Source organism: Schistocerca nitens, chromosome 1 (assembly GCF_023898315.1).
Source record: "Schistocerca nitens isolate TAMUIC-IGC-003100 chromosome 1, iqSchNite1.1, whole genome shotgun sequence".
Classification (NCBI taxonomy): Eukaryota; Metazoa; Arthropoda; class Insecta; order Orthoptera; family Acrididae; genus Schistocerca; species Schistocerca nitens.
In genome coordinates, this window is record NC_064614.1 from 962,381,260 (window position 1) to 962,407,755 (window position 26,496).

The 26,496-nt window shown below is 44.2% G+C and overlaps 1 protein-coding gene across 1 annotated transcript; it reads left to right on the forward strand.

Annotated features, from left to right (window-relative positions):
* Window positions 1–26,496, forward strand: LOC126237530 (uncharacterized). The gene is made up of 3 exons (XM_049947717.1): window positions 1–126; window positions 7,158–7,489; window positions 26,270–26,496. Exons 1-3 carry the CDS (start codon window positions 1–3, stop codon window positions 26,319–26,321), a joined length of 510 nt encoding a protein of 169 aa, XP_049803674.1. The 3' UTR covers window positions 26,322–26,496.

The window sequence follows — 26,496 nt, forward strand, 5'->3', positions numbered from 1 at the left end:
ATGGCGCGCGTCGCCCGCCTCCAGCTGGCTCTGGCCGCCGCCCTGCTCGCCGCCGCCGCCCTCGCCGCCCCATCCTCCCTACTGGACGCCCCCAGCGACGCCGCCGCTGCTGCAGACTGCAACAAGGTAAAGGCAGCCACTCTCAGCGGTTCACTCACGCCAGGCGGCTCTGTTCCTGCATACTCAGCACTTCTTTATCATCGCTTTTAACAACAATCCACTTGTAGCTACAACTTTATTTACTTACGTTTATCAAACAGCCCATAATCATATCGTCTGCCAAAAACATCACAATTGCTATTGTTGTTATTGTCGCCTTCAGCCCAGAGACTGGATTGATGCAGCTCTCCATGCTACTCTATCCTGTGCAAGCTTCATCTCCCAGTACCTACTGCAATCTACATCCTTCTGAATCTGCTTAGTGTATTCATCTCTCGGTCTCCCTCTACGATTTTTACCCACCGCGCTGCCCTCCAATATTAAATTGGTGATCCCTTGAGGCCTCAGAATATGTCCTACCAATCGATCACTTCTTCTAGTCAAGTTGTGCCACAAATTTCTCTTCTCCCCAATTCTATTCAATACCTCCTCATTAGTTATGTGATCTACCCATCTAATCTTCAGCATTCTCCTGTAGCACCACATATCGAAAGCTTCTATTCTCTACTTGTCTAAACTATTTATCGTCCATGTTTCACTTTCATACATGGCTACAATCTATACAAATACTTTCAGAAACGACTTCATGACACTTAAATCTATACTCGATGTTAACAATTTTCTCTTCTTCAGAAACGCTTTCCTTGCCATTGTCAGTCTACATTTTATATCCTCTCTATCTCGACCAGCATCAGTTATTTTGCTCCCCAAATAGCAAAACTCATTTACTACTTTAAGCGTCTCATTTCCTAATCTAATTCCCGCAGCATCACCCGATTTAACTCGACTACATTCCATTATTCTCGTTTTGCTTTTGTTGATGTTCATCTTATATCCTCCTTTCAAGACACGGCCCATTCCGTTCACCGGCTCCTCCAGGTCCTTTGCTGTCTCTGACAGAATTACAATGTCATCGGCGAATCTCAAAGTTTTTATTTCTTCTCCATGGATTTTAATTCCAACTCCGAATTTTTCTTTTGTTTCCTTTACTACTTCTTCAATATACAGATTGAATAACATCGGGGAACGCTACAACCGTGTCTCACTCATTTCCCAACCACCGCTTCCCTTGCTATTGACCCACTATTGTTCACTATAGCAGATATCTTCAACTATTCCGTGACCGCAGGTATTTTCCCTGAGACCTCTTAAGTAATAGAACCCAGTACGTTGTCCTCGATGGTGAGTGTTCATCGGAGGTGAGGGTATCATCTGGAGTGCCCCAGGGCAGTGTGGTAGGTCCGCTGTTGCTTTCTATCTAATAAATGATCTTTTGGATAGGGCGGATAGCAGTGTGCAGCTGTTTGCTGATGATGCTGTGGTGTACGGGAAGGTGTCGTCGTTGAGTGACTGTAGGAGGATACAAGATGACTTGAACAGGATTTGTGATTGGTGTAAAGAATGGCAGCTAACTCTAAATATAGATAAATGTAAATTAATGCAGATGAATAGGAAGAAGAATCCATTAGTAGTGTAGCGCTTGACACAGTCACGTCGATTAAATATTTGGGCGTAACATTGCAGAGCGATATGAAGTGGGACAAGCATGTAATGGCAGTTGTGGGGAAGGCGGATAGTCGTCTTCGGTTCATTGGTAGAATTTTGGGAAGATGTGGTTCATCTGTAAAAGAGACCGCTTATAAAACAGTAATACGACCTATTCTTGAGTACTGCTCGAGCATTTGGGATCCCTATCAGGTCGGATTGAGGGAGGACATAGAAGCAATTCAGGGGCGGGCTGCTAGATTTGTTACTGGTAGGTTTGATCATCACGCGAGTGTTACGGAAATGCTTCAGGAACTCGGGTGGGAGTCTCTAGAGGAAAGGAGGCGTTCTTTTCGTGAATCGCTACTGAGGAAATTTAGAGAACCAGCATTTGAGGCTGACTTCAGTACAATTTTACTGCCGCCAACATACATTTCGCAGAAATACCACAAAGATAAGATAAGAGAGATTAGCTCTCGTACAGAGGCATATAGGCAGTCATTTTTCCCTCGTTCTGTTTGGTAATGGAACAGGGAGAGAAGATGCTAGTTGTGGTACGAGGTACCCTCCGCCACGCACCGTATGGTAGATTGCGGAGTATGTATGTAGATGTAGATGTAGGTAAAACTTTATTTACTAACGTTTATCAAACAGTACATCACCATATCGTCTGCCAAAAACATCACAACTGCTATTAAAGCATGAAAACAACTTATAGATGACATATTAAGAGGCTATTGCACCAGTACCCAAATTCTGGTGGTTTTCTTACGTCATAACGAGCTTATACATCCACATCTTTTTATTTATTTACTTATTTTTTTAGAAAGTGGGCCACCGCCTATAAAGCCTGTGTTAATTTGGTGCTCAAGTTCTCAGCTGGGCATTTTCATTTCGGCTTCCACAGCAGGTAAATGATGACGTCATTCCTTTAACACTCTTTTCAACTTTCTTATCCAATCGAGCTATGACCGCATCTCTAATGTACTCGACAGCGATTCATCATCCTGATTTTTCCGTACAATAGATTCTTTAGCTATCGACGTCCGTATTTAATCAAATGAAACTATTTGGTTCCAAGAACTTTTTAAGTCTCAAACATCTACGATGTATATGTGCAGACTAAAGCGACGAATGAAAATTTTTACCAAGGCCGAGATTCGAACCCAGATCTCCTGCTCACAAGGCAGTTGCGCTAACGACTGCACAGTGGCTTTGCACATCTACACGGACTATTCTAGGTCGCCTGTCTCTGCAATGATTTCCGAGTTTAGGGGGAATACCAAGTTGTCTGACGCGTGAATGGGAATTTGGACTGTGGAGGGAGGCGAGTTAAGGTAGTTCGTGCACCTGTGCAAAGCCACCACGCCGAAGTCGCGTAGAGGTTAGCGCACTTGCCTAGTTAGCAGGACCCAGGTTCGAATCCCAGCGTAGGTACAAATTACCATTCATCCCTTCAGTCTGCATATAGACACCTGTATTGGATATCTTCTGATGTCAGCTTCCCCCCATCCATTAGAGTGTAATTCTCTTCTTTTCTTATCCACTGGAATCAAGCAAAGTATTTTCTAATGCCATCCATTGGAGTGGCATCTTTCTCTTTTCTTATCCGTTGGAATCCAGCGGAGTATTTTCGAACACTACCTATCTACCTGCCACCAGAGTGTCATCATCGTCTTTTCTTATCCACTGGAATCCAGTGTCATCCACCCCCTTACATCAGAGTGTCATCTTAGTTTCTTCGTATGCATCGGAATCCAAAATGGCTCTGAGCACCATGGGACTAGCATCTGAGGTCATCAGTCCCATTGACCTAGAACTACTTAAACGTAAGTAACATAAGACATCACACACATCCATGCCAGAGGCAGGATTCGAATCTGCGACCGTAGCAGCCGCGTGTTTCCGGACTGAAGCTCCTAGAACCGCTCGACCACCGCGGCCGGCCATCGGAATCCAACAAAGTGTTTTCTAGCGGCATCTACGCACCTTCCATAAGGGTATCATCTTCGTCTTTTCTTATCCACAGAAGTGCAGCAAACAACGTTTTTGGTCTGCCTATCACTCGATGTCATCCTTGCAGAACTTAAACTGGCGCCTGTTGTTTCTACTAGAATCCTCATACGCAGGAGCACAATACCTGTGTATGCCATCGTGGACAAACTGTGGGGTTCTGAAGCATAAGAGCAGCAGACTTCATCATTATGCTTAGGAACGAAGGGAAATTAGCGTTTAGTGTCCCGTCGATGACGAGGTTATTAAAGAACAACCTCGGATTGAGGAACGATGGCGAAAGAATTCGGCCGCGTTCTTTTCAAAGGAACCAGCCAGACATTTGGTTAAAGCGACTTGGGGAAATCAGAAGACCTGAATCTGTATGGCGGGACGGGAGTTTCAACGACCGTCCTCCCGACTGTGAATCCAGAGTGCCTCACCATGACCGCTAACAGAACTGATTATGCAGGATATGGTAAGTCAAGTACGTCCAGTATCACTACAAGAATCACGAGAGAAACACTTGAGTCAAGCATTGGTAATAGCGTGGTATGGCCAAATACATACCAAATTATTTGAGGCCAGTCAGCGCGGTCACCTACCTAGATACCCCTCAGTGAACTGTCTTTAGAGTGCGCGTTGGCGGCATTTAAAGGAGAACAGGGCACACCGAAGATCACAGGCTGCAGAATTCTCACTGTCGCTAGGAGGCCGCCCGCCCGGCAGCTGTTCAAAATCGGTCTTTGCGCTGTGGCTGCCCTGGATTCCCACGCTGGTTTCATTTATTCGGATTTATTCCAAGCTGCTACACGTACATTCGCCTGCTTACATGTCTCGCTCAACAGCATTTCATCTTGGTCAGAGTCACACTTACGTTTCCCACTGTACTCTGTTCTCTGACCTATTTCTTTCTTTTCCAGTCTCTCTTGGAAATTCACAGTAAGTATCTCATACAATATTTGGAGCAGTGTTAACATCATTTCACTACATTTAACCCAGTATCACTGGAGAGCAAGAGATCGTTCATGTTCATAGAGCATGTATTTCATAACATATTGTACAATGTTCAGATGCCGTTTCTTGGACGGAATGCGTACGTGACTCTGATTTAGCGTGGAATAAGATTCACGGTACCACTTGACTTTTTCATGTACACAAAGTACTGTCCTGAGTGAAAACAAAGTTAAGAAACTGAAACATTTCAAGAATTTAGCATTGAATCCTGGACTGGTGAATTTGTAGGCTGACGTCCTCCTACTCATAAATCAACATGGCTTTTTATTTGCAGCACGAACAAATTCCATTCAGTTCAGTATACCGACTGGAATTTTGTTTGTAGCGCAAATAAGTTCCATTCAGTTCAGCGTACCGACTGGAATCTTTTTTGTGTACATTTCTGTACTTTCATATCCAAGTCGTCTGTGCATCAGCTTGGAAATCCCGATCATGCAAAAAAGTTAGGATCGCTACAAAGTGGCCAGCAGAAGAAGACGTAACACTGCTCAGTCGATTGTATGCGAGTACCATGGGCTAATTTCAAAATCTCTCCTATGTATCCTACAGAGATGATCCGTAATCAGCTCTCGGTGATAGTTCACCGAATGACAACTTCAAGATCGGTCAACCCATTTAATGTATTTATTCGGAATGAGTAGACTCGATTTCAAACCTTTCCCCTGCCATTTCCACTATTAACATTACGGATTTAACCATTACACAACACGAGCACTTATTTCTGTGACCAGTGCTCTACAGACACACATTTCAGACATCTGGCGCCAGAGCGGCCGACCTGAGGGTCAAGCTCGCTGCAAGTTACTGTGCCTTCACGCCACTGTCAGATATTTTCTTGAAACTTTCCTGGTAGATTAAAACTGTGTGCCGGACCTAGATTCGAACTCGGGATCTTGGCCTTTCGCGGGCAAGTGCTCTACCAACTGAGCTACCCAAGCACGACTCACGCTCCGTCCTCACAGATTTACTTCCGCCAGTCGCCAGTACCTGCAAGGTTCGCAGAAGAGCTTCTGTGAAATTTGGAAAGTAGGAGATGAGGTACTGGCGGAAGTAAAGCTGTGAGGAGCGGGCGGGAGTCGTGCTTGGGTAGGTCAGTTGGTAGAGCACTTGCCCGCGAAAGGCCAAGATCCCGAGTTCGAATCTAGGTCCGGCACACAGTTTTAATCTGCCAGGAAAAGTTTCATAACAGCGCACACTCCGCTGCAGAGTGAACATTTTATTCTGGAGGTATTTCCTTTTTGGTGAGCAACGTTTGATAGCCTACTGAACACTATTAGCCCCCTTGTGCCGAACTACCAAGAGATTTGGTGTTGAATACGCGCTGTCAAATCATGGACCACACGTTCGTATTAAAAAAAAAAAAATACAAGAAGGTGCAGTGCTTAAAACAATGTAGTCAAGTTTCGAAAAAACGGGTTTCGTTAACATTTCTGCAACACTGGGTTATTATTTGCACTTTCTTTAAATCAGACGAGGAGGGTGGCAGGATGGTTTCCGCAACAACGGAATAGTTCACTTTATTTTCCATCCTTGTTAAGGTGACCTATCGTTGCGTGCCTAATGAGCTTGGCAATGAAGGGACGACACACTGTAATCTTCGTTTGTTGCATAAAAATGATGATGAATCCTAGTAGCAAATTCGTAATGGTGGTAGTAGCCATAGTTAACAACGGGGCTACTAATGGTGATAGCAATAATAATAATAACAATAGTAGTAGAATTAGTCGTAGCAGACATTTAGAATAAAAATAAAACTGATAATTTCACTACTTTTGAAGCTGTGTGAGTAGAAGCTAAGCATGAGGAATCATGACTTACGAAAGTATTGGAGTGTCAGTGATAGTAATTGTTAAGAAGGAAAGAGTAAATGATTCACAAGAGGGTCTTATGGATAAGTAGCGGAAGGGGAAAGTAATGAGTGAACTGTTAGACAATAACAGTATTGATCAGAAGTAGCTGGACACCTATTAGAGGACATTGACATAACTTGTGTCCACTCTCTGCCTGTATGCCTGTTTGAACTCTGCTGGAACACTTTCATTGAGGTGTTTGACTGTCTGTGGAAAAATGGCGAACCATTCTTCCTCAAGAGCCGAAACCAGAAGGCAGTTCTGTTGGACGCTGGGGTGTTGGATTTTACTGCGGTTGTTTCTTTGCGTTCACCAACAATCGACTTGGTTAGATTTAGAAGCGTTTGAATGTCCTTGATGGATTTGTCACCCAGGTGACATCGAATTACAAGTTCACGTTCGAAGTAAATGAGCTCTACTGAATGAGCCATTCTGCTGATACTGCTTTTCTACTGACAATACAATACTCCTCATCTCTTTTTATACTGGCAAATCTGCCTCACGTAACATTTAGCAGCCAATTTCGCATTGAATAAAGGTGTCCAGATACTTTTGATGTGATAGTGTAAGTAGGGGTGGTGAAATGAAGCAGATGGTAGGGCAGAGAGAGGGTGGTGTATTCTGTGGTCTGTACGGTGGCGCGGCTGTCGGCAGGACGAGACGGTGTACGACCAGCGGCAGAACGGCTCAGAGAACTACCGCGTGCACGTGGACGGCGTGGTGGTGGCCGTGGTGCCGGCCGAGGTGCTGGTGCCGCTCGTGGTGGGCGCCTCCTCCAACAGCGACCTGGAGCACCAGCTGGAGGAGCTGCTCGCCAGCGCCGGAGCCGGAAGTGGGGGCTCGGGCTCAGCCTCCGGCAAGCCGCAGCCGCCTGCAGAGGGCGGTCACTCCAAGCCGCCCGCCAAGCCGACGCCTCCTCCACCCACACCTCAGTCCACCACCTCTGAGGACAGCAAGCTGCCTCAGGGAGGCGAGAAGCCCAATAAGTAAGTACACCGCACGAGGACAGGGCCGTTTCACGTTAGCAGGACGGTTCGACATACTGGTTAGCCTTTAATGCTTACACGAGTTGTAGGGAAGGAAGCATCCGGCGTACAGAGGGGTCCAAAAAAATGTATCCACTGTTTAAAAGTCCATAACTTGCAACCTTATTGACGGAGTTGTCTCATTTTTGTGGATGTGTAGCTTAAAGTCCAACTTAAAGATATCGCTGTAGGTGTTCGAAATGGTCACCATTAACATCCACACACAAACGATGCCGCCGAACTGCAGCACAGACTACTGACTGCAACGTGTTCAGTTGGATATTTTCACTTGAATATACGATGGATTCTCGAAGTTCATCCAGTGTGAGTGGCTTTTGTCGATAAACGACGTCCTTTAGTGTTCCCCACAGGTAAAAGTCCAGAGGAGTTAGGTCTGCGGAACGTGGTGGATACTCCACAGCACCTCTACTGCCTATCCATCTTCCTGGTAGATTTTCGTCGAGATACGCCCTAACGCGATTTTGGTAGTGGGCTGGGGCACCATCTTGTTGAAAGTAAACTCTTCCGTCTCCATACAAGTCTCGGATGGCAGGTAAAATGGATGTCTGAAGCTTCTGAAGGTAAACCTCACCGGTAACTGTGCAGTCAAAGAAAATGGCCCATCATGCCCCGGTAAGACAACCCACACCACACATTTACTCCTGGCAAATTCACGGGTTTGTCTACATGGAAGTTCGGATTTTCGGCTGCCCAGTAGATGCAATTGTGACGATTTACTGTACCATTGAGTCCTAACTGTGCCTCATCAGACCAGACAATCATCTCTGCAAACTCTTCATCGTTGCGCACCATGTTAGTAAACTACTAGCAGTACTCGATTCTACGATCTGGGTCGTCCTCGTTCATTGCGTGTAGCAATCATGGGATGTGGCACTTCCACTTTGCTGTCTTCAAAATTCGCCGAACACTTGAGCGACTTACTCCAGTTTCACGGGCACACTGTCTCACAGACTTCTGTGGCGAGCGAGTGAATTGTTGTAACAAACGACGGGAGTTAGCTGGACTTGTTACTGTTACAGGTCGTCCAGATCGTTGTTTGTGTACGTCTTTAACACAGCCTCCAGCTTCAAATTTGTCTCGAATGCGACGAATCGTTAAACGTGTCGGTGGCTCTGTTTGATACACATTTCGCCATTGCCGTTGAACCTCATTAATGTTTTCGTACTTAAAATACCACTTCAAAACTGACTTCCTTTCATCGAATGTAAGCCTTGCACCAGCCATGTTTACTCGAGTAACTAGATGCAACTACGAACAAACCACTGGCTATCTGGCGACTGTCAGACTGTCATCTGACAAAACAAAACAACGCAATACATCGCTCTCGTGGCTATTGCTGGAACTACAAACTATTACACTACCAAAGATGAGAAAACTCCGTCAATTAGTTTGCCAGTTATGGACTTTTAAACAATGGATACATTTTTTTGCACCCCTCTGTATAATAGCCGGACGCTGCTGACTGAGTAGATTCGTTTTAATCCAAGTCACGGGTAGGATACAGTGGGAGACGGCGCGAACTCCTGCAGTTACAGGTGTTCAGAAATCTGTAGACCACATTTGCTAAGAAATTGTTCAAGTGGCTTGGCTGGAGTCCACGGAATGAACATCGCAGGTTCTGCCTAACCTCGGCGCTCGCTGCTCTCTGTGTTCCACTGGATACGGCCGCCAGAATCATATCCTGTTGCGTCCAGCTGTTGATCCTGGTTTTGTTTCCCACAAAAGTAATCTGCTGCTCCCTGTCGGTGCGGTCATATGCGTCCACAACGGGATGAGGTCAAGACAGGGCGCTCGCCCCTCTCCCCCCCTCTGGAATCTGGTGTACAGAGTTTAGTCAGTTGCAACATTACGTTACATTTGTTATTGTGGAATCACGCGTCTCGAAACTGACAAACTCACTTACAAGAAAGTGGCAATTTCAGAGTCATTGGCCCCATTGCTCGTCGATAAATTTCTCCGGAGTCCATGGTCCCATTGTCTGGTCCTCTGGTGATGTCTTTTCTAATCACTGAGTCACAATCATGAACAGCCCCTTTGATACTCATATATCTAAACTGTATTGTATCAGTCTGTTGTAGAATTTCAAGACAACAGACAAGAAGCCGCAGTATTCAGTTCCGCATTTAAAAATGTGCTTCACGCATTGGAATACAAGCGTACCATTGTTTCATCGCCACCAGCCATAAAAAGTGTGATACGCTGTTTGCAATAATACTAAAAGTATGAAAGCGGAGGATGTAAAAACTATAACGTTAACATCCTTCTATCACAGGACCCTAGAACATATTTTAAGCTCTGGTGCTGTGATATTCCCGAACGAACATAAGCTACTGTAAGAGAATCAACACGTGTTCAGGGAAAAATCTACTTCTACAGGTACATATGAACTCTGCAAACAACATTGAAGTGAATGGTACCGTGTGTTAGGGGTTTTTCTCCTTCCTATCGCGGATGGAGCGGGGGAGAATGACCGTTTGGACACCTCTGTGCGTGCTATAATTAGTCCAGCCTTGTCTCACGGTCCCTGTACTGTAAGTAGGCTGTTTAGGTTTTTATGTTGGTAACGCCATGTAGCGCTCTATATGAAAATCACTCACTGTATTGTGTGAAGGCTGTGGCTGGTTTGCATTGTTGTTGGCTATTGCAGTGTTGGGCAGTTGGCTGTTAACAGCGCGTAGCATTGCGCAGTTGGAGGTGAGCCGCCAACAGTGGTGGATGTGGGGAGAGCGATGGCGGAGTTTTGAGAGCGGATGATCTGGACGTGTGTCCATCAGAAACAGTAAATGTGTAAGACTGGATGTCATGAACTGATATATATTATGACTTTTCAACACTGTTAAGGTAAATACATTGTTTGTTCTTTATCAAAATCTTTCATTTGCTAACTATGCCTATCAGTAGTTAGTGCCTTCAGTAGTTAGAATCTTTTATTTAGGTGGCAGTATTGGCGCTCGCTGTATTGCAGTAGTTTGAGTGACGAAGATTTTTTTGAGGTAAGTGATTCATGAAAGGTATAGGTTATTGTTAGTCAGGGCCATTCTTTTGTAGGGATTATTAAAAATCAGATTGCGTTGCGCTAAAAATATTGTGTGTCAGTTTAGTGTTGATCGGAATAGGTAAAGAGCGAAATGTCTGAGTACGTTCAGTTCTGCTCAGCTGTTTGAAAATCAAATAACGTAAGGGGATTATCAGCACAGTAATTCATTAATTTTTCTAAGGGGACGTTTCAATACGTAGGAGGATGAAGAATTTCTCTAGATCATTCACTTAATATTGGTTCTCCAAACGTTTTAAGTAGGCCTTCGCTGGATGATTCGTGTCTGTCTTTGCAACATGTATGTGACACTGTCTCGTGAGTCGAATCTGTGGCCGTTTCTATAGGCTATCTTTACAGATGTTCGATATTTATTGTTAGCCCCATTTGGATTAGGTCACACATTTTAGTTGTATCCTAGAATGAGCCACACGAATGTTTTAGAAGCAATCTCATCTGTAGATTGATTATATTTCCCTAGTATCCTGCAAATGAACTAGGTCTACCCCCTGAGCCTACGACTGAGCCTAGCGATCAATTTATTTCATATTCCGACAAATTATGACACCCAGGTATCTGAATGATTTGACTGATTCCAGTATAGTCGAAGGATGCTACGAGAGGCGTTCAGTAACAAATGCAACACGTTTTTTTCTGAAAGAAAGGTGGTTTTATTCAGGTTTCCAACACATTATTCTCATCTCTTTCAGCATAGTCTTCGTTCAGTGTCTCGATCTTACGCCACCTGACGGGGGACCTCTATGCCCGCATGGTACCACTCTACTGGTCGACTTCGGAACCAACGTCTTGCTGCATCAGCAACTTCCCCATCATCCGTGTACTGCTTCCCGTGCAGTGCATCCTTCATTGGGCCAAACAGACAGAAGTCGGAAGGTGCGAGATTCGGGTCGTATGCCTGATGAGGAAGGACAGTTGCGATGATGACAGATGCCTCGCTCAACGACTCACTCGCTTTTGTTCACTGCCAGGTCTCCGTAGACATTCTGCAAGAGCCTATTAATATATGCGATGCTCTGCTTTCCCGCCAAAATAAAATCTATGACAGCTGTCTGCTCCGACAGACACCAGTTTGAAGGATACTTATAGCGTGGCTATCTATCGGAACATCATTAAACTACAGGAGATGAAGCGGGAATATTCCACCAAGTCCCACAATAAATTCCACATTTTTTCAACCAAAACTGACGGAAAAAACTGACGAACGCCCCTCGTATGTTTTCTCGTTTTGTCAAGCGCATAATTTTTAAAAAATGGTTCAAATGGCTCTGAGCACTATGGGACTCAACTGCTGTGGTCATAAGTCCCCTAGAACTTAGAACTACTTAAACCTAACTAACCTAAGGACATCACACACATCCATGCCCGAGGCAGGATTCGAACCTGCGACCGTAGCAGTCGCACGGTTCCGGACTGCGCGCCTAGAACCGCGAGACCACCGAGGCCGGCGCGCATAATTTTACAGTTTGTACATTCAAAGCAGGTAAATAATCTTTGTACCCCTTCAAATCTTACCAAGGTCTGTCTGAATATTTGTGTAATTTTTTCAGACAGTGGGCCTATTTCATTATAGATAACTGTATCATCTGCGAAAAGTTGGACGTTACTTTAATATTGTCTGCAGGTCACAAATGTCGAGTACGAACAACAATGTTCCCACACACTTTCCTGGACCACTCCTGAAGTTACATCTATTTCTGTTGACGACTCTGCACCCAAGATAACATCTAGCGTCCTCTCTACTACAGGATCTTCAGTCCAGTCACAAATTTTCTTTGACGCGCCATATAATCATTCTTTTGTTAATAAACGTCTGTGTAGTACAGAAGTGAATACTCTTTGCAAGTTAATAAATACCGTATCCATCTGAAATCCTTCATTTCAGGATTTCATGCGAGAAAATGCAAGCTATGTTTCGCATGATCGATGTTTTCAGTAACCATACTGTTTGGTATGGAGGAGGTTATTCTGTTCCAGAAAACTCATTAAATTTTAATTTAGAATATGTTCCAGGATTCTACAACAAATGTACGTCAATGACATTGGACGGTAGTTTTTGTGGATCATCCATCTTGTAGACGTGTGTGACCTATGTTTTCTCCCAGTCACTGGATCTAGTTTTTTTTCAAGGGATCGAAGGTACATTATGGTTAATATAGGAGCCAATTCAGATGCAGATTCTATACAGACTCTGAAAATGATTCCGTCGGGCCCGGAGCCTTGTTTAGTTTCAGTGATTTTAAATGTTTCTCAACGACATTAGCACTCCTATGAGACGTCAGTCTCATTTTCTCTGGTGCTTCGGCAGATACTTGTAGTTTCGTTTTTGCAACGTGTAGCTGGAGTCAGCCCACAATTGTTCTTCCTAGCACGTCTCACGTACGAAGCCCAGATTTGACGGAAACCGTCTGTTTGTTTCCCTTACAAATAAAATTATTTTTAAATCGTGCCCTTTCGATAGAGCGATGATAAGTCAGTCTAAAGAGATATTCGTTTTATAGTGGAATGATGAGAATAGTGACGATTACCGATAAGGCCATAGAACTTCAATCGAATTTTCTCACTACTAGGAAGAAGATTTTTTCGGTCTTATCATCTACGAGAAATCATGAGAGACACGATCATAGCAATGTGGCCGTTTCACGTAAGCTTAGCCGTTATACATATTTCAGAAATCATCAGAATATTTGATAAGCATGTGAGCCATTCAATGTTGCTGAAACTCCAACCTCTGTCCATCCTGCTTCGAGCGTCCGAGGATCTTATTCTCACGTCTTTACGATATTGCATCGTAACGTGACCAAAACACTGCACTCCGCGAACAAACATGACTGAACTCGGGTTTATGAAAATAACGCCTGTCCAAATAATGGGACCTGAAATGATTTGAACATGAGCCCCTTTCAATTAATAATGGAAGTTGTTACTATGCTCCTCCTAAAACTCCGTTCGAATATGCCTTGGAAGGCCCAACGGTATTGACCGACCGCCGTGTCATCCTCAGCCGACAGGCGTCGCTGGATGCGGATAAGGAGGGGCCTGTGGTCGGCACATCACTCATCCTGCTGTTCTCAGTTTTCGTAACCGGAGCCGCTACTTCTCTGTTAAGAAGCTCCTCAGTTAGCCTCACAATGGCTGATTACACTCCGCTTTCCAGCAGCCCTCGGCAGCTCGGACGGTCACCTATCCAAGTGCTAGCCAAACCCAGCAGCCATTAACTACGGTGATCTGACGAGAACCGGTGTTACAACTGCGGCAAGGCCTTTGGCATTCTTACTATGCACTTCTGGAAAATGAAGAGTCTAACTCTTTCAATTTTTTGTTTGTTTTTGAATTAGCTATTCTCGACGACCCGAAAATGCGGCTGTGTGGTTAAATGGAAAAGAAAGAAAGCACACGCTCCTAAAATGTATGGGAATTGTTTCTTCTTCTCTCCTCTATCTCTGTCCATCTCCTCCTCCCCCTCTGTTTGTCAACCTACTCCTCCTCCCCCCCTCTTCCTGTCCACTACCTACTCCCCCTTTATCCTCTCCCTCCATCTCCTCCTGTCCGCTCTCTCACCCCCTGCCTCTGTCCATCACCTCCTCCACCCCCCCCCCCCCCCTTTATATGTCCATATGCCCGAATGTATTTCGTTAAGATTCAAAGCGAATCGGTCAAGAACTTTTCGACATTTTTGGTCATAACGTTTCCTCTTTATATGTTACATATTTATTTATACTTTGTATTAAAAATAGATGTATGAAAACATGCGTATGTTCGATTGCAACGTTGCATCAAAATTTCAAAGCAATCGGTGAAGAACTTTCGAAATTTATGATTTTGTACCAACGAGCATTAGCATTTTTATTAATAATAATTGAAAAGAATTAGTCTGTTTTTATTATAATGTTGTTCTACCAAGAACAGACAGAAGATTCAGTAAACAACATTTTTATTGATTTTTCTCATATATATATATATATATATATATATATATATATATATATATATATATATGCATTTGATTATATATATATATATATATATATATATATATATATATATATATATATATATATATATATATATAATCAAATGCAACGTTGTGTCAAAGCAATCGGTGAGGACCTTTCGAAGATATATAATTCTGAACGAACGGACGTTTTCATTTGTATGGGTAACACAGCAGTACGTTCAGCAGTAGACATGTTCAGCATACGCAGCAATGTGTAAACGTGTGGGTAAGTTAGCTAAGTAAAGAGGAGAAGCATGCTTCAAAGCTACCTTCAAGTTGTCTACTATGCAGTTTAGCGATATGACCGCAGTACTGCACTGCTGTGCGGCTTGCCGGTCCGTTCCTTTGTAGGCGCAATAATGCGCTCGTTGCTCAAAGGATAGGTATACGGGGTGAAATCCATCTTTACGAGAAAATTCCTGAGGCTGTTCAGGAACATTTTCTGAGTGTTTTGGTGTAAAGGACCGTCATTTCCGGTGACTCGTTACACGTAATTGCATTTCGGTTTGAATTCTTTCCCCCGTTTATCGTTGTATCTGTACTGCACCGAAAACATCGTCGAAATGTCGACGATATGCTCCATCTGGTTGGAAACAGACTTGTTCCATTCTCTCACGGTACTTACCACTGATAACTCTTCGGCCTCAAGCCTGCATTCAGTACTGCTCGGTCCTGTTTCGCGTTTGTTTTCCAGCAGTGCTAAGACACATTTCCTTACTGCAGAGGTAAACAATGTGATGCTTGAGTTTCTGAGTTTATCCTGGCAAACAAAATGTTGGAATAAATTACGGGAATGCAGGCGGGTGACGTCTTCACGTACAAACATCTTTTGCATCTGTACACAGGTGTCGAAGAGAAACAATGCCCCGTATTAGAATTATTGCATTTTACAGGCTTTTCCACGGTAGTGAAGCTATTTTCCAGAAACAAGGGCAACTGCGTACACGCCGAGTTAACCAGATAATCATAATAACATTAATACTCTGCAAAGAGCCACCGGAGACCAAGAGCCTCATATACCAAAATTATCAGGAAATAACCCTGAACGAGCCCCGAAATTATTGTTACTCGATTTTGGGTTCATCCTGTATGGGAGCTTGGACGATATTTTATCCGACTCAATTGCTAAAGTCATTAACGTACGCTGGTGCGGTGACATTCGACTTAGAAGTAACCAGTTCATATCTTGGCTTCGGAACCTTTAGCGGTAGCATCCATGGATTAAATACTCAGAAGAAGGCGATAGTGAATATCTTATAAAGCTCGAGTTTTATCCCTAACACGATGCGGTTTAAATAAGGGGACCGCTGGATACTGTGTCCATGCCGTGATGTTGCATATGGACCAGAATTTGCTGACGCAGATATACTTCATTCTGAGTGTTGAGAAAAGGAAATGTCTTAAAGAAGCCTTAAGCACTAAGCCAAGTGCTATACGGAAGCAAAGAACCTCAACTAGCTTTTTACGTTCCGATTGTTCCTTATTATTCCGGAATATAGTTTAAAGTCAACTTAGAAGCTGTACAGGCAGAGGAATGACAAGAAAAGCTTTCTTTCCTTTCACACATGACCTGTTTCTGGACGTCCAATCTCAAGCTAAAAAGCATCTTGTTCTGTTATATGGGAAAGGGTGAAAAACTCCAAACGGAAGTGATAGCAGGTCACGAATCCTATGATAACTGTGATATATCCCAAGCTGCTCTTATTGCTCTTCTTTAAATGTGAACGAAGTAGAGCTAATACGGTTGGCAGCGGCACGTCATCACTGTTAAAATATAGAATTTGTCACTTTTTATCCATATGATCACAATACTTATACAAGACGTCAAAAATAGCGCTTATCTGTGACTACTGAGCGTAGTTTTTAAAGCATGCATTAGCAGTTGTTTGAAGGGACAGCAATTCGTGAAGAACAGTGAAACTGGAGTTCTTTCACAGACATCTCCATTCATTCAGTGTTAAATAAAATAACATTACATAAAATTTTAAAAACGGAAATAAATTAAGGTGTTATAAAGCCGCACAATGCATTGTCTTGTGAATAATGCAGGTGACACCATACCTACGTATGACGTCTTCACTTGACCTTGATTGATCTCGTAATGACGTATAAGTTGAAACGCATAATTAAACAAAATAGTCACTACAGAATCTGTGACTTGCATGTAATTTTTATAGCTTTCATAATAGTATTGATACATCATTCAAATTGCCTGGAAGTAGGAGGGTCGGTCAATAAATAAGTCTCAAAGTGGGACGCAGACATTAGAGCCACTTGTACCAGTCTGAAATTTATTTTCCTTTTCTACATACTCCCCTTGTAAACTTACATGGCTCATCGCTCGACAAGGTGTTAAAAGTCTGCAGCATAGAATTCTTGTGGCTGCATTCGCATCTAACGACTGACCTTTCGTGATATAACAAGTTCATTTGGTTTCTCAAATTGCTGCTACCCACAAGACCGATGCGTCCTTCGAGTAGCGAAATAGCCCCTACACGAGGAAAGAATGTACTATCACTGGATAACCAAGCCCGCCAGGACGCTCCTTGTTTGTGACTTTTTTGTCATTTGTTGAATTCCTGTATCCAGTCGAACAAAACTTTCCATGAAATACAGTTCTAACCACATACGGGATGAATTTCGCTATGGACTTGCTATGCAGACAGTTTATCTGCTCACGAAAATCGCGCTGTTCTTGTCGGGTACACACTCATAGCACATCTGCCATACTGTTCTGACTGTAGATCATTAACCACTGGCCGCGGAATACTGTGTATCGGTTACATTTCATGTGACATGTACTGCCGTCATCTAGATACGTATAGGCGTGAACTTTATAGCAATATGCCGTATTCTGGCCTTTGCGATTTATTTATTGACTCACCCTTGTTAGTTACAGCGGACTGTTTTTCGTAAGAGTTTTTTTTTTTTTTTACTTACAATGTAAGACGCTAGAACCCCTTTTATTGTCTCCATATTGCGTGTGAGATAGGACCATACTGGGTATAGTGATATCGATGACAACGTGCGACATGATCATCAGTATTTGACGCAAGTGAATGTACGAGACAGCTGCAAGTGTCGTCCTTGGGGATCCCATACGTACCGTTGTAGCGGACAATGGGAATGCGATAACACTGCAAAGGCTTTTCCACGACGCCCTCGTAGTGTACTGCCGTCCATTATCCTGTTGTAAATTGTCTTGCGGAACCAAAGTCACAGGAGGCAATATGCATAGCCACACGGTGTCTGCAAGTAACTCTGTACTGTTGCAGTTGCGGGTATCACTTCGAATATCACCATCTGGCTGCTCTGACCAGAAAATCGTTAGCGATGACTTTCGGTCGTGCCTGTGTAAAAATGATGTGAGGCGCTCACCACGAATCCATCAGACACATGTATGGACGTCTTCAAGCTCGAATAAACTAAATATGTCATTGAACGACTGCAGCCGGCCGAAGTGGCCGTGCGGTTAAAGGCGCTGCAGTCTGGAACCGCAAGACCGCTACGGTCGCAGGTTCGAATCCTGCCTCGGGCATGGATGTTTGTGATGTCCTTAGGTTAGTTAAGTTTAACTAGTTCTAAGTTCTAGGGGACTAATGACCTCAGCAGTTGAGTCCCATAGTGCTCAGAGCCATTTGAACCATTTTTTGAACGACTGCATCGGTGGGCTGATATGGGAAAGACAAGTTTAACGGCGTGCAAGCAGCCGTTGTTGACAAGACTCTACATATACATGCAAAACAGGCAAGATAATACATGGTACATGGGGCTCGAGAAAGAACAACTCGGCTAGCCTCTCCCACTTCACTCGCTGAACTTGAGCCACGAAGTTAGCTTAATTGAAGATAGTGCCCGATACAGACTAGATTGGTCACCAAAAATGGTCAGCCATTGTCGTCATGTGCCATAAATCATTAAACATTACAGTTAATCAATAAGACTCAGTTAAGCGGATCGGATGATCATGCCATCGAAACTAGAGGCTGAATAAAGTAACGCTTTATGGTAACCTTCTGGTGGCCATATCTCCCTTTCTCAAGTAATTTCAAGCTGTTGAGCACCATCCGCTAAAATATACACAAACCGTTTCCAGTTTGTAGCAGTCCATCATGTACTTTCATGACACCATTGCATACGGTAGTGACGGCAGATTGGGGTCACGTGGATGGCAGGACTTTATTAGGGGCGCCTGTTCATGGCATGTAGAAGACACACAACAACATCCGAGACAGACGAAAGATCGATTTATTTTCGATAAACAGTTTGTGAATGTCGTACAGAAATTAGCCGCTTTGCATGTCCAACGTGAATGGGTCGATCCCTATTACAAACATAAGAGCAGTTAACTAACTTGACGTCTACCACAACAGACACGAGACTGTACTACAAATATTTCGTATGAAATAGAAATGTAGATACAACAAGCACCCATGCAGGACAAGAGTGACATAACCTGAAAAAGTAGGACCAATCTGAGACAAATCTACGAGACTATACACTACGACCAATTGTCCACCGTGAAACTGCATGCCTCTGCTGGCGATGCGGGCACGTGACACGCAAAGGAAAGTATTGTTTGGTGCATCCGTTCGTAGTGTTTTTGTTTTGCATTTTGGTATTCCGGATGTTATGGGTTTATTTATCGATCTGAGTTGACATATTGTCATTTTGCCATTTGGAGACAGCGATTGGAGGTGTGGACGCTAGAAAATGCAATGCCAAGTGAAGAAATCAGAATGTTTCCGACGTATTCTTCCGTTTGAGTTTAGTAGAGGCAGCCAGAAACATTTGCGCCATGTATAGGATAATCCCATTGGAGATAGCACACTAAGAAAATGTTTTCTTGTCTTAAGAAGGATCGTTTTGACATTAGTGACACTCCACGTTCAGGAAGGCTTTCGGGGTTTGGTGAAGATCGTTTAAGCGCATTAGTCCACAATGATTCCAGTCAGTGTACTTGAGAACTCGCAAATGCGATGATCTGTGATCATTCCATTATCATGCGACATTTTCGTGTAATGGTGAAGGTTTAAAAATCGGGTGTATGGATACCGAATGCACGAAGCCAAAACCACAGAAATTAGTGGGTGGACATATGTGCATCTCTCCTTGCTCGTCGTCGATTGGCTCGTGAACAACACCGACCATTCCCATGCTGTATCCTTACTGGTCACGAGAAATGAAGTCCGTAGACTAACATAAGGAAAAGAAAGGAATGATTAAGGCCAAACAAAGCGGAACTCCCCGTAGAAGGACCTGCGCGCATCACAGAAGATGATGTTACGCATCTGGTGGAACAGCGACGGTGTGGTACGATATGAATTGCTTCCCCGAGCTGTAGCAATCACTTCTGACATTTATTGTCAACAGCTGAGACGTCTTCCAGTGCAGTCCGAGAACAACAACCAGGAAGACTGCGTGAAATGATGCTACTCCGTGATAGCGGCTATTCGCATTCTGTTAGACCGTCACTATATAGGAGTTGGATTTCTGACGTTGCTCACCTGATCTTGTACCCTCAGCTTTTCACCTTTTCCGCTCTCTATCAAACAGCCTTCAAGGAATTTCTTTTCCGGATGAAAATGCTCTTCGAACATGGCTCGAAGAGATCGTCGCTTCAAAAGCACGTGATTTCTAAAGTCGCGGAATCGAAAAGATACCCCAGCGTTCACAGACTGATGTTAACAGTAAAAGGAGAGTATATTATTGATGACTGGAGTCTCTGTTATGCGGATCTGTTGCCTTTATTAAACTTATGGGAAAAAGCTTCGAACTTTTGCACCAACCCAGTATATACACTACTGGCCCTTAAAATTACTACACCAAGAAGAAATGCAGATGATAAACGGGTATTCATTGGACAAATATATTATACTAGAACTGACATGTGACTACATTTTCACGCAATTTGGGTGCATAGATCCTGAGAAACCAGTACCCAGAACAACCACCTCTGGCCGTAATAACGGCCTTGATACGCCTGGGCATTGAGTCAGACAGAGCTTGGATGGCGTGTACAGGTACAGCTACCCATGCAGCTTCAACACGATACCACAGTTCATCAAGGGTAGTGACTGGCGTATTGTGACGAGCCAGTTGCTCGGCCACCATTGACAAGACGTTTTCAATTGGTGAGAGATCTGGAGAACGTGCTGGCCAGGGCAGCAATCGAACATTTTATGTATCCAGAGAGGCCCGTACAGGACCTGCAACATGCGGTCGAGCATTATCATGCTGAAATGTAGGGTTTCGCAGGGATCGAATGAAGGGTAGAGCCACGGGTCGTAACGCATCTGAAATGTAACGGCCACTGTTCAAAGTGCCGTAAATGCGAACAAAAGGTGACCGAGACGTGTAACCAATGGCACCCCATACCATTACGCCGGGTGATATGCCAGTATGGCGATGACGAATACACACTTCCAATGTGCGTTCACCGCGATGTCGCCAAACACGGATGCGACCATCATGATGCTGTAAACAGAACCTGGATTCATCCGAAAAAATGACGTTTTGCCATTGGTGCACCCAGGTTCGTCGTTGAGTACACCATCGCAGGCGCTCCCGTCTGTGATACAGCGTCAAATGTAACCGCAGAGATCGAGATGTGGCTGCACAATCCGTTACAACCATACGGATAAGATGCCTGTCATCTCGACTGCTAGTGATACGAGGCCGTTGGGATCCAGCACGGCGTTCCGTATTGCCCTCCTGAACCCACCGATTCCATATTCTGCTAACAGTCATTGGATCTCGACCAACGAGAGCAGCAGTGTCGCGATACGACAAACCGCAATCGCGATAGGCTACAATCGGACCTGTACCGAAGTCGGAAACGTGATGGTACGCAATTCTCCTCCATACACGAGGCATCACAAGAATGTTTCACCAGGCAATGCCGGTCGACTGCTGTTTGTGTATGAGAAATCGATTGGAAACTTTCCTAATGTCAGCACGTTGTAGGTGTCGCCACCGGCGACAAACCTTGTGTGAATGCTCTGAAAAGCTAATCATTTGCATATCACAGCATCTTTTTCCTGTCGGTTAAATTTCGAGTCTGTAGCTCGTCGTCTTCGTGGTGTAGCAATTTTAATGGCCAGTAGTGTATTAGCGGAGTAGAAACGAATAGTCGTCATTCTTGTGACGATACGGGCCGCAAATGAGGAAATCCATTGATGAAATCGACGTTGATAAATGACAAATTTTTATGGCTAGGCGTCTGGAAAAGAGCAGTTCGGAAACGGTGTAGCCGGTCGATTGATACCACGAGAAGGTGAAGAGATGTTGGATATCCGAGCCTCGTAAACTTGGTCGCCCACTACAGCAGGATATTCGGTGAGGGGTGGCAGATATGAAGACAGAGCACCATGTTGGTGCAAGCACAAGTGTGTAGGAGCACAACATTCAACGCAGATTGTTGAACAAGGGAGTCCGTACAAGACGAGCACTGTACCACCTCATATTGAAAGAACGACATTGTCAATTACGATTCCAGAGGAAACTGGGTCATCGAGACAAGATCGTGGATCAATGAAAACTTATCTGCTCGAAGAAATGTATCTTGTTAGACCAGGGCGACGGCCGTGTGCGTATACGCCGTCATTCAGGCGAAAGGATGCACGAAACATGCACTGCGTCATGTAAGCAGATCGGTGTGGTAAGGGAGATGTTCATCGGTGGCATCTTCCAGGAGGACAACTGTCCGTGTCACGAAGCCAAAATCGTGCAACTGTGATTCGAACAGCACGATACGGAAGTCGCGTTGATGTAGTCGCTAACAGTCCAGCTCATCTGAATTCGATGGAGCAGATCTGGAAAACATCTTGGATTTTAGATTCCTCTCCACGGACCACAGGTCCGTAATTTACGGGAATTGTGTGTTCTGTGGGTAGGCATCTACTGCCACATATATCAGGAAACCTAACAAGGACTTGTCGAATCCATGCCACGCAGAGTCGCTGCTGTATTGTTTTTCACAGGTGTATCCGTAAGCGGGTGGTCACAACACTTTTCTTCACCAGTGCAATTTATACTGACCGGATAATCGTGAAAGAGAACTTTCTATCAAAAACGACGCAGCTGATGTAACGAGAAATTGCACGTAGTCAAGCATTTACGTCGCAGCCCCTGCACAACGTACGAAAATAAAATACAGAATATAATTCTTGTGTGAAAACTGCATACTTATTGTGTTTTGCACGCACTTCTAGGGGATGGCCCTTCACCTTGGGAACCGTTCCTTTAAGGCGAGCGGAATTTACCGTGAAAGAAGGTGCAGAGCTGAATCCTTGAGCTGCGCCCGTGTAATTCAAATGTCAGACACTAGTGGCGTCATCTCCTGATCGGACACGATCTTGGATTGCCAGTAAATGTTGAGGTCGCATATTAATGTGCAGCAGTTGCTCCGAATCGTACGAGACCTGTTCAGCCGAACGAGATGGTGCAGCAGCTAGGTGGACTTGTCTTCTGCAGGATGGTAGTTCAAACCACTGTCCAGCCAGCCTAATTTAGTTTTCACGCTATTTCCCTAAATCGCTTGAGGTGAATTTCAGGATTTTTCCTTTGAAAGGACGCGACCAGTCCCAGCTTTTATTTCACCTCTAATGACTTCGTCGTCGACTGTACATTAAACCCTAATCTTTTTTTTGAGGGCAGTTCACACAACGCTACCGATTTCCGCGTGATACTATCTATAACGACCTCGCAGGCGAAGGGACGTCAAGCTCAAATCTTCTTTCATTCTTTACGGCCTGTTTATTTTTTTGTTACATACTGAGCCACCAAACAAGTTTCTAACATATTCAAAGACTAATGCCTGTTTCCCTTTCTGAGTGCGTCATCAATCAAATTAATTTTTTATCAGAACGGCTTTAAACAAGACTGTTATCTCAGGAAGAGGCAAGCTTTCAAACAACTGGTCGGCGTGTCAGAAACACAGGTAATAACCAATAACTGACCTTAAAGACGGATCATTTTCACTTCACCTATTATGTAGAGTGTACTTTTATCTTCAGCAGTTGTATAGTGAACAAGCTAACAAATATTGAGCAAGATTTTCAAATGTTTGTACCAACGTTTCCAGAGAATTAATTGGAAAATAAATGTAAGCTTTGGAGTACCTGTCAACAACATGGGATATTTTTCGATACGCGTGGAACTGATAATCTGTTGTACATTTCACGTACATCATTAAAGTTTAAACAGCAGCCTCAGTGATTGACGAGATGTCTTGAGAAGATTCCAAAACTTTAGTGGGTAGCGTACATCGAGGAAATCTAACAGTGAGTGAACCTCTGTGTTCATGTAAGCATAATGCTTCATTACGTCAGTACTTTGTAATACAGGTTCAGTCCAAAAGTTTTCACGTTTTAAAATGATATGAAGGACAGAAGAAAACTCTAATAACTTGAGTAGCGTTATACGATCAGATGAAGCGATGTTCCATGATGGGGAGCTCGCCAACCTGCTTCTATGTGCCTCATTGCGCAAAAAAAAAAAAAAAAAAAAAAAAAAAAAAAAAAATTCAGAATTTAGAGCAGACAAACTTAAATTGCGTTTCTCTGTGAGCGTGTGGCGTGATATTCAAAGTATTTCTCTTCTGTGCAACCACGTGGTTTATTTGATTAAAATACTGAAAACTGATGAACGTTAAACGATGCAGGAACTACTACCATCTGAGGAGATTGGTTACAGACAGAGAAAATATGGGAAAGGATACTGCAAAAGAAGCCGTGGGTTAAAAATATAAGAAGAAGGTTTTTTAAAGTGATTTTTTTTAAAATATGAAACTTCCTGGCAGATGCAAAGTGTATACCGGATAGAGACTCGAACCCGGGGCCTTCGCCTTTCACAGACTAGTGCTCTATCGACTGAGCTACCCAAGCACAACTCACGACAGACTTACTTCCGCCATAACCCTCCAGTACCTTATCTCCTACCTTCCAAACTTCCTAAAATAATTCCGAAAGTTTAGTCGGATGGAAGGGCTGGCGATTCAGATATTTTTTTTTCTTTTTTACTTAATCACTTAAGTTAGAATCCCTTCTGGTACTTGTAAAAATGCACACGAAGTTGTAGCTACTTAGATTGTAAGTTATTACTGAACATTTCGGGGTTTACCTCTACGGACTTCGCCTGGCGAGAAATCTAGATCATCAGAAGTGCTGTATACATACACTACTGGCCATTAAAATTGCTACACCACGAAGATGACGTGCTACAGACGTGAAATTTAACCGACAGGAAGAAGATGCCGTGGTATGCAAATGATTATCTTTTCATAGCATTCACACAAAGTTGGCGCCGGTGGCGACACCTACAACGTGCTGACATTAGGAAATTTTCCAACCGATTTCTCATACACAAACAGCAGTCGACCGGCGTTGCCTGGTGAAACGTTATTGTGATGCCTCGTGTATGGAGGAGAAACGTGTAACATCACGTTTCCGACTTTGATAAAGGTCGGATTGTAGCCTATCGCGATTGCGGTTTATCGTATCGCGAGACTGCTGCTCGCGTTGATCGAGATTCAATGACTGTTAGCATAATATGGAATCGGTGGGTTCAGGAGGGTAATACGGAACGCCGTGCTGGATCCCAACGGCCTCGTATCACTAGCAGTCGAGATGACAGGCATCTTATCCGCATGGCTGTAACGGATCGTGCAGCCACGTCTCGATCCCTGAGTCAACAGATGGGGACGTTTGCATGACAACAACCATCTGCACGAACAGTTCGACGACGTTTGCAGCAGCATGGACTATCAGCTCGGAGACCATGGCTGCGGTTACCCTTGACGCTGCATCACAGACAGGAGCGCCTTAGATGGTATACTCAACGACGAACCTGGGTGCACCAATGGCAAAATCTTACTTTTTCGGATGAAACCAGGCTCTGTTTACAGTATCATGATGGTCGCATCCGTGTTTGGCGACATCGCGGTGAACGCACATTGGAAGCGTGTAGTCGTCATCACCATACTGGCATATCACCCTGGGTGATGGTATGGGGTGCCATTGGTTACACGTCTCGGTCACCTCTTGTTCGCATTTACGGCACTTTGAACAGTGGACGTTACATTTCAGATGTGTCACGACCCGTGGCCTTACCCTTCATTCGATCCCTGCGAAACCCTACATAATGCACGACCGCATGTTGCAGGTACTGTGCGGGCCTTTCTGGATACAGAAAATGTTCGACTGCTGCCCTGGCCAGCACATTCTCCAGGCCTCTCACCAATTGAAAACGTCTGGTCAATGGTGGCCGAGCAACTGGCTCGTCACAATACGCCAGTCACTACTCTTGATGAACTGTGGTACCGTGTTGAAGCTGCATGGACAGTTGTACCTGTGCACGCAATCCAAGCTCTGTCTGACTCAATGCCCAGGCGTGTCAAGGCCGTTATTACGGCCAGAGGTGGTTGTTCTGGGTACTGATTTATCAGGATCTATGCACCCAAAATGCGTGAAAATGTAATCACATGTCAGTTCTAGTATAATATATTTGTCCAATGAATACCCGTTTATCATCTGCATTTCTTCTTGGTGTAGCAATTTTAATGACCAGTAGTGTAGATAAAGAGTTAAGTATATAGATGCCGAGGAAAACCTTGTTTTGGTATTTGCGTTTCTGCTGACAGTCGTCACACGTGCTGGTTGTGGTGTTTCAGGGGTAAGTTGCGCCTGTCGCACCTGCTGCTGCCTCTGCTTCGGCGGTTGTAGGCAGGGAGTGGCGGGCAGCGGGAGCCGCCACCCTGCTGCGGCTGCGGCGCGGCTGGACGCAGCACGCAGCTGCTTCTTCCCTCCACGACTCTTCACTCCACACGACGACCCGTCTTTTACGAAGATTGCCACTCTCCATCGCTAACTACCGTCTCAAGGCTGAGCTCTGTCGAAG

Coding starts and splice junctions, on each gene's coding strand:
- LOC126237530 (XM_049947717.1), top strand. CDS start 1: ATGGCGCGCGTCGCCCGCCTCCAGCTGGCTCTGGCCGCCGCCCTGCTC. Junction 127..7,157: donor CTGCTGCAGACTGCAACAAG/GTAAAGGCAGCC, acceptor GGCTGTCGGCAG/GACGAGACGGTGTACGACCA. Junction 7,490..26,269: donor GGAGGCGAGAAGCCCAATAA/GTAAGTACACCG, acceptor GTGGTGTTTCAG/GGGTAAGTTGCGCCTGTCGC.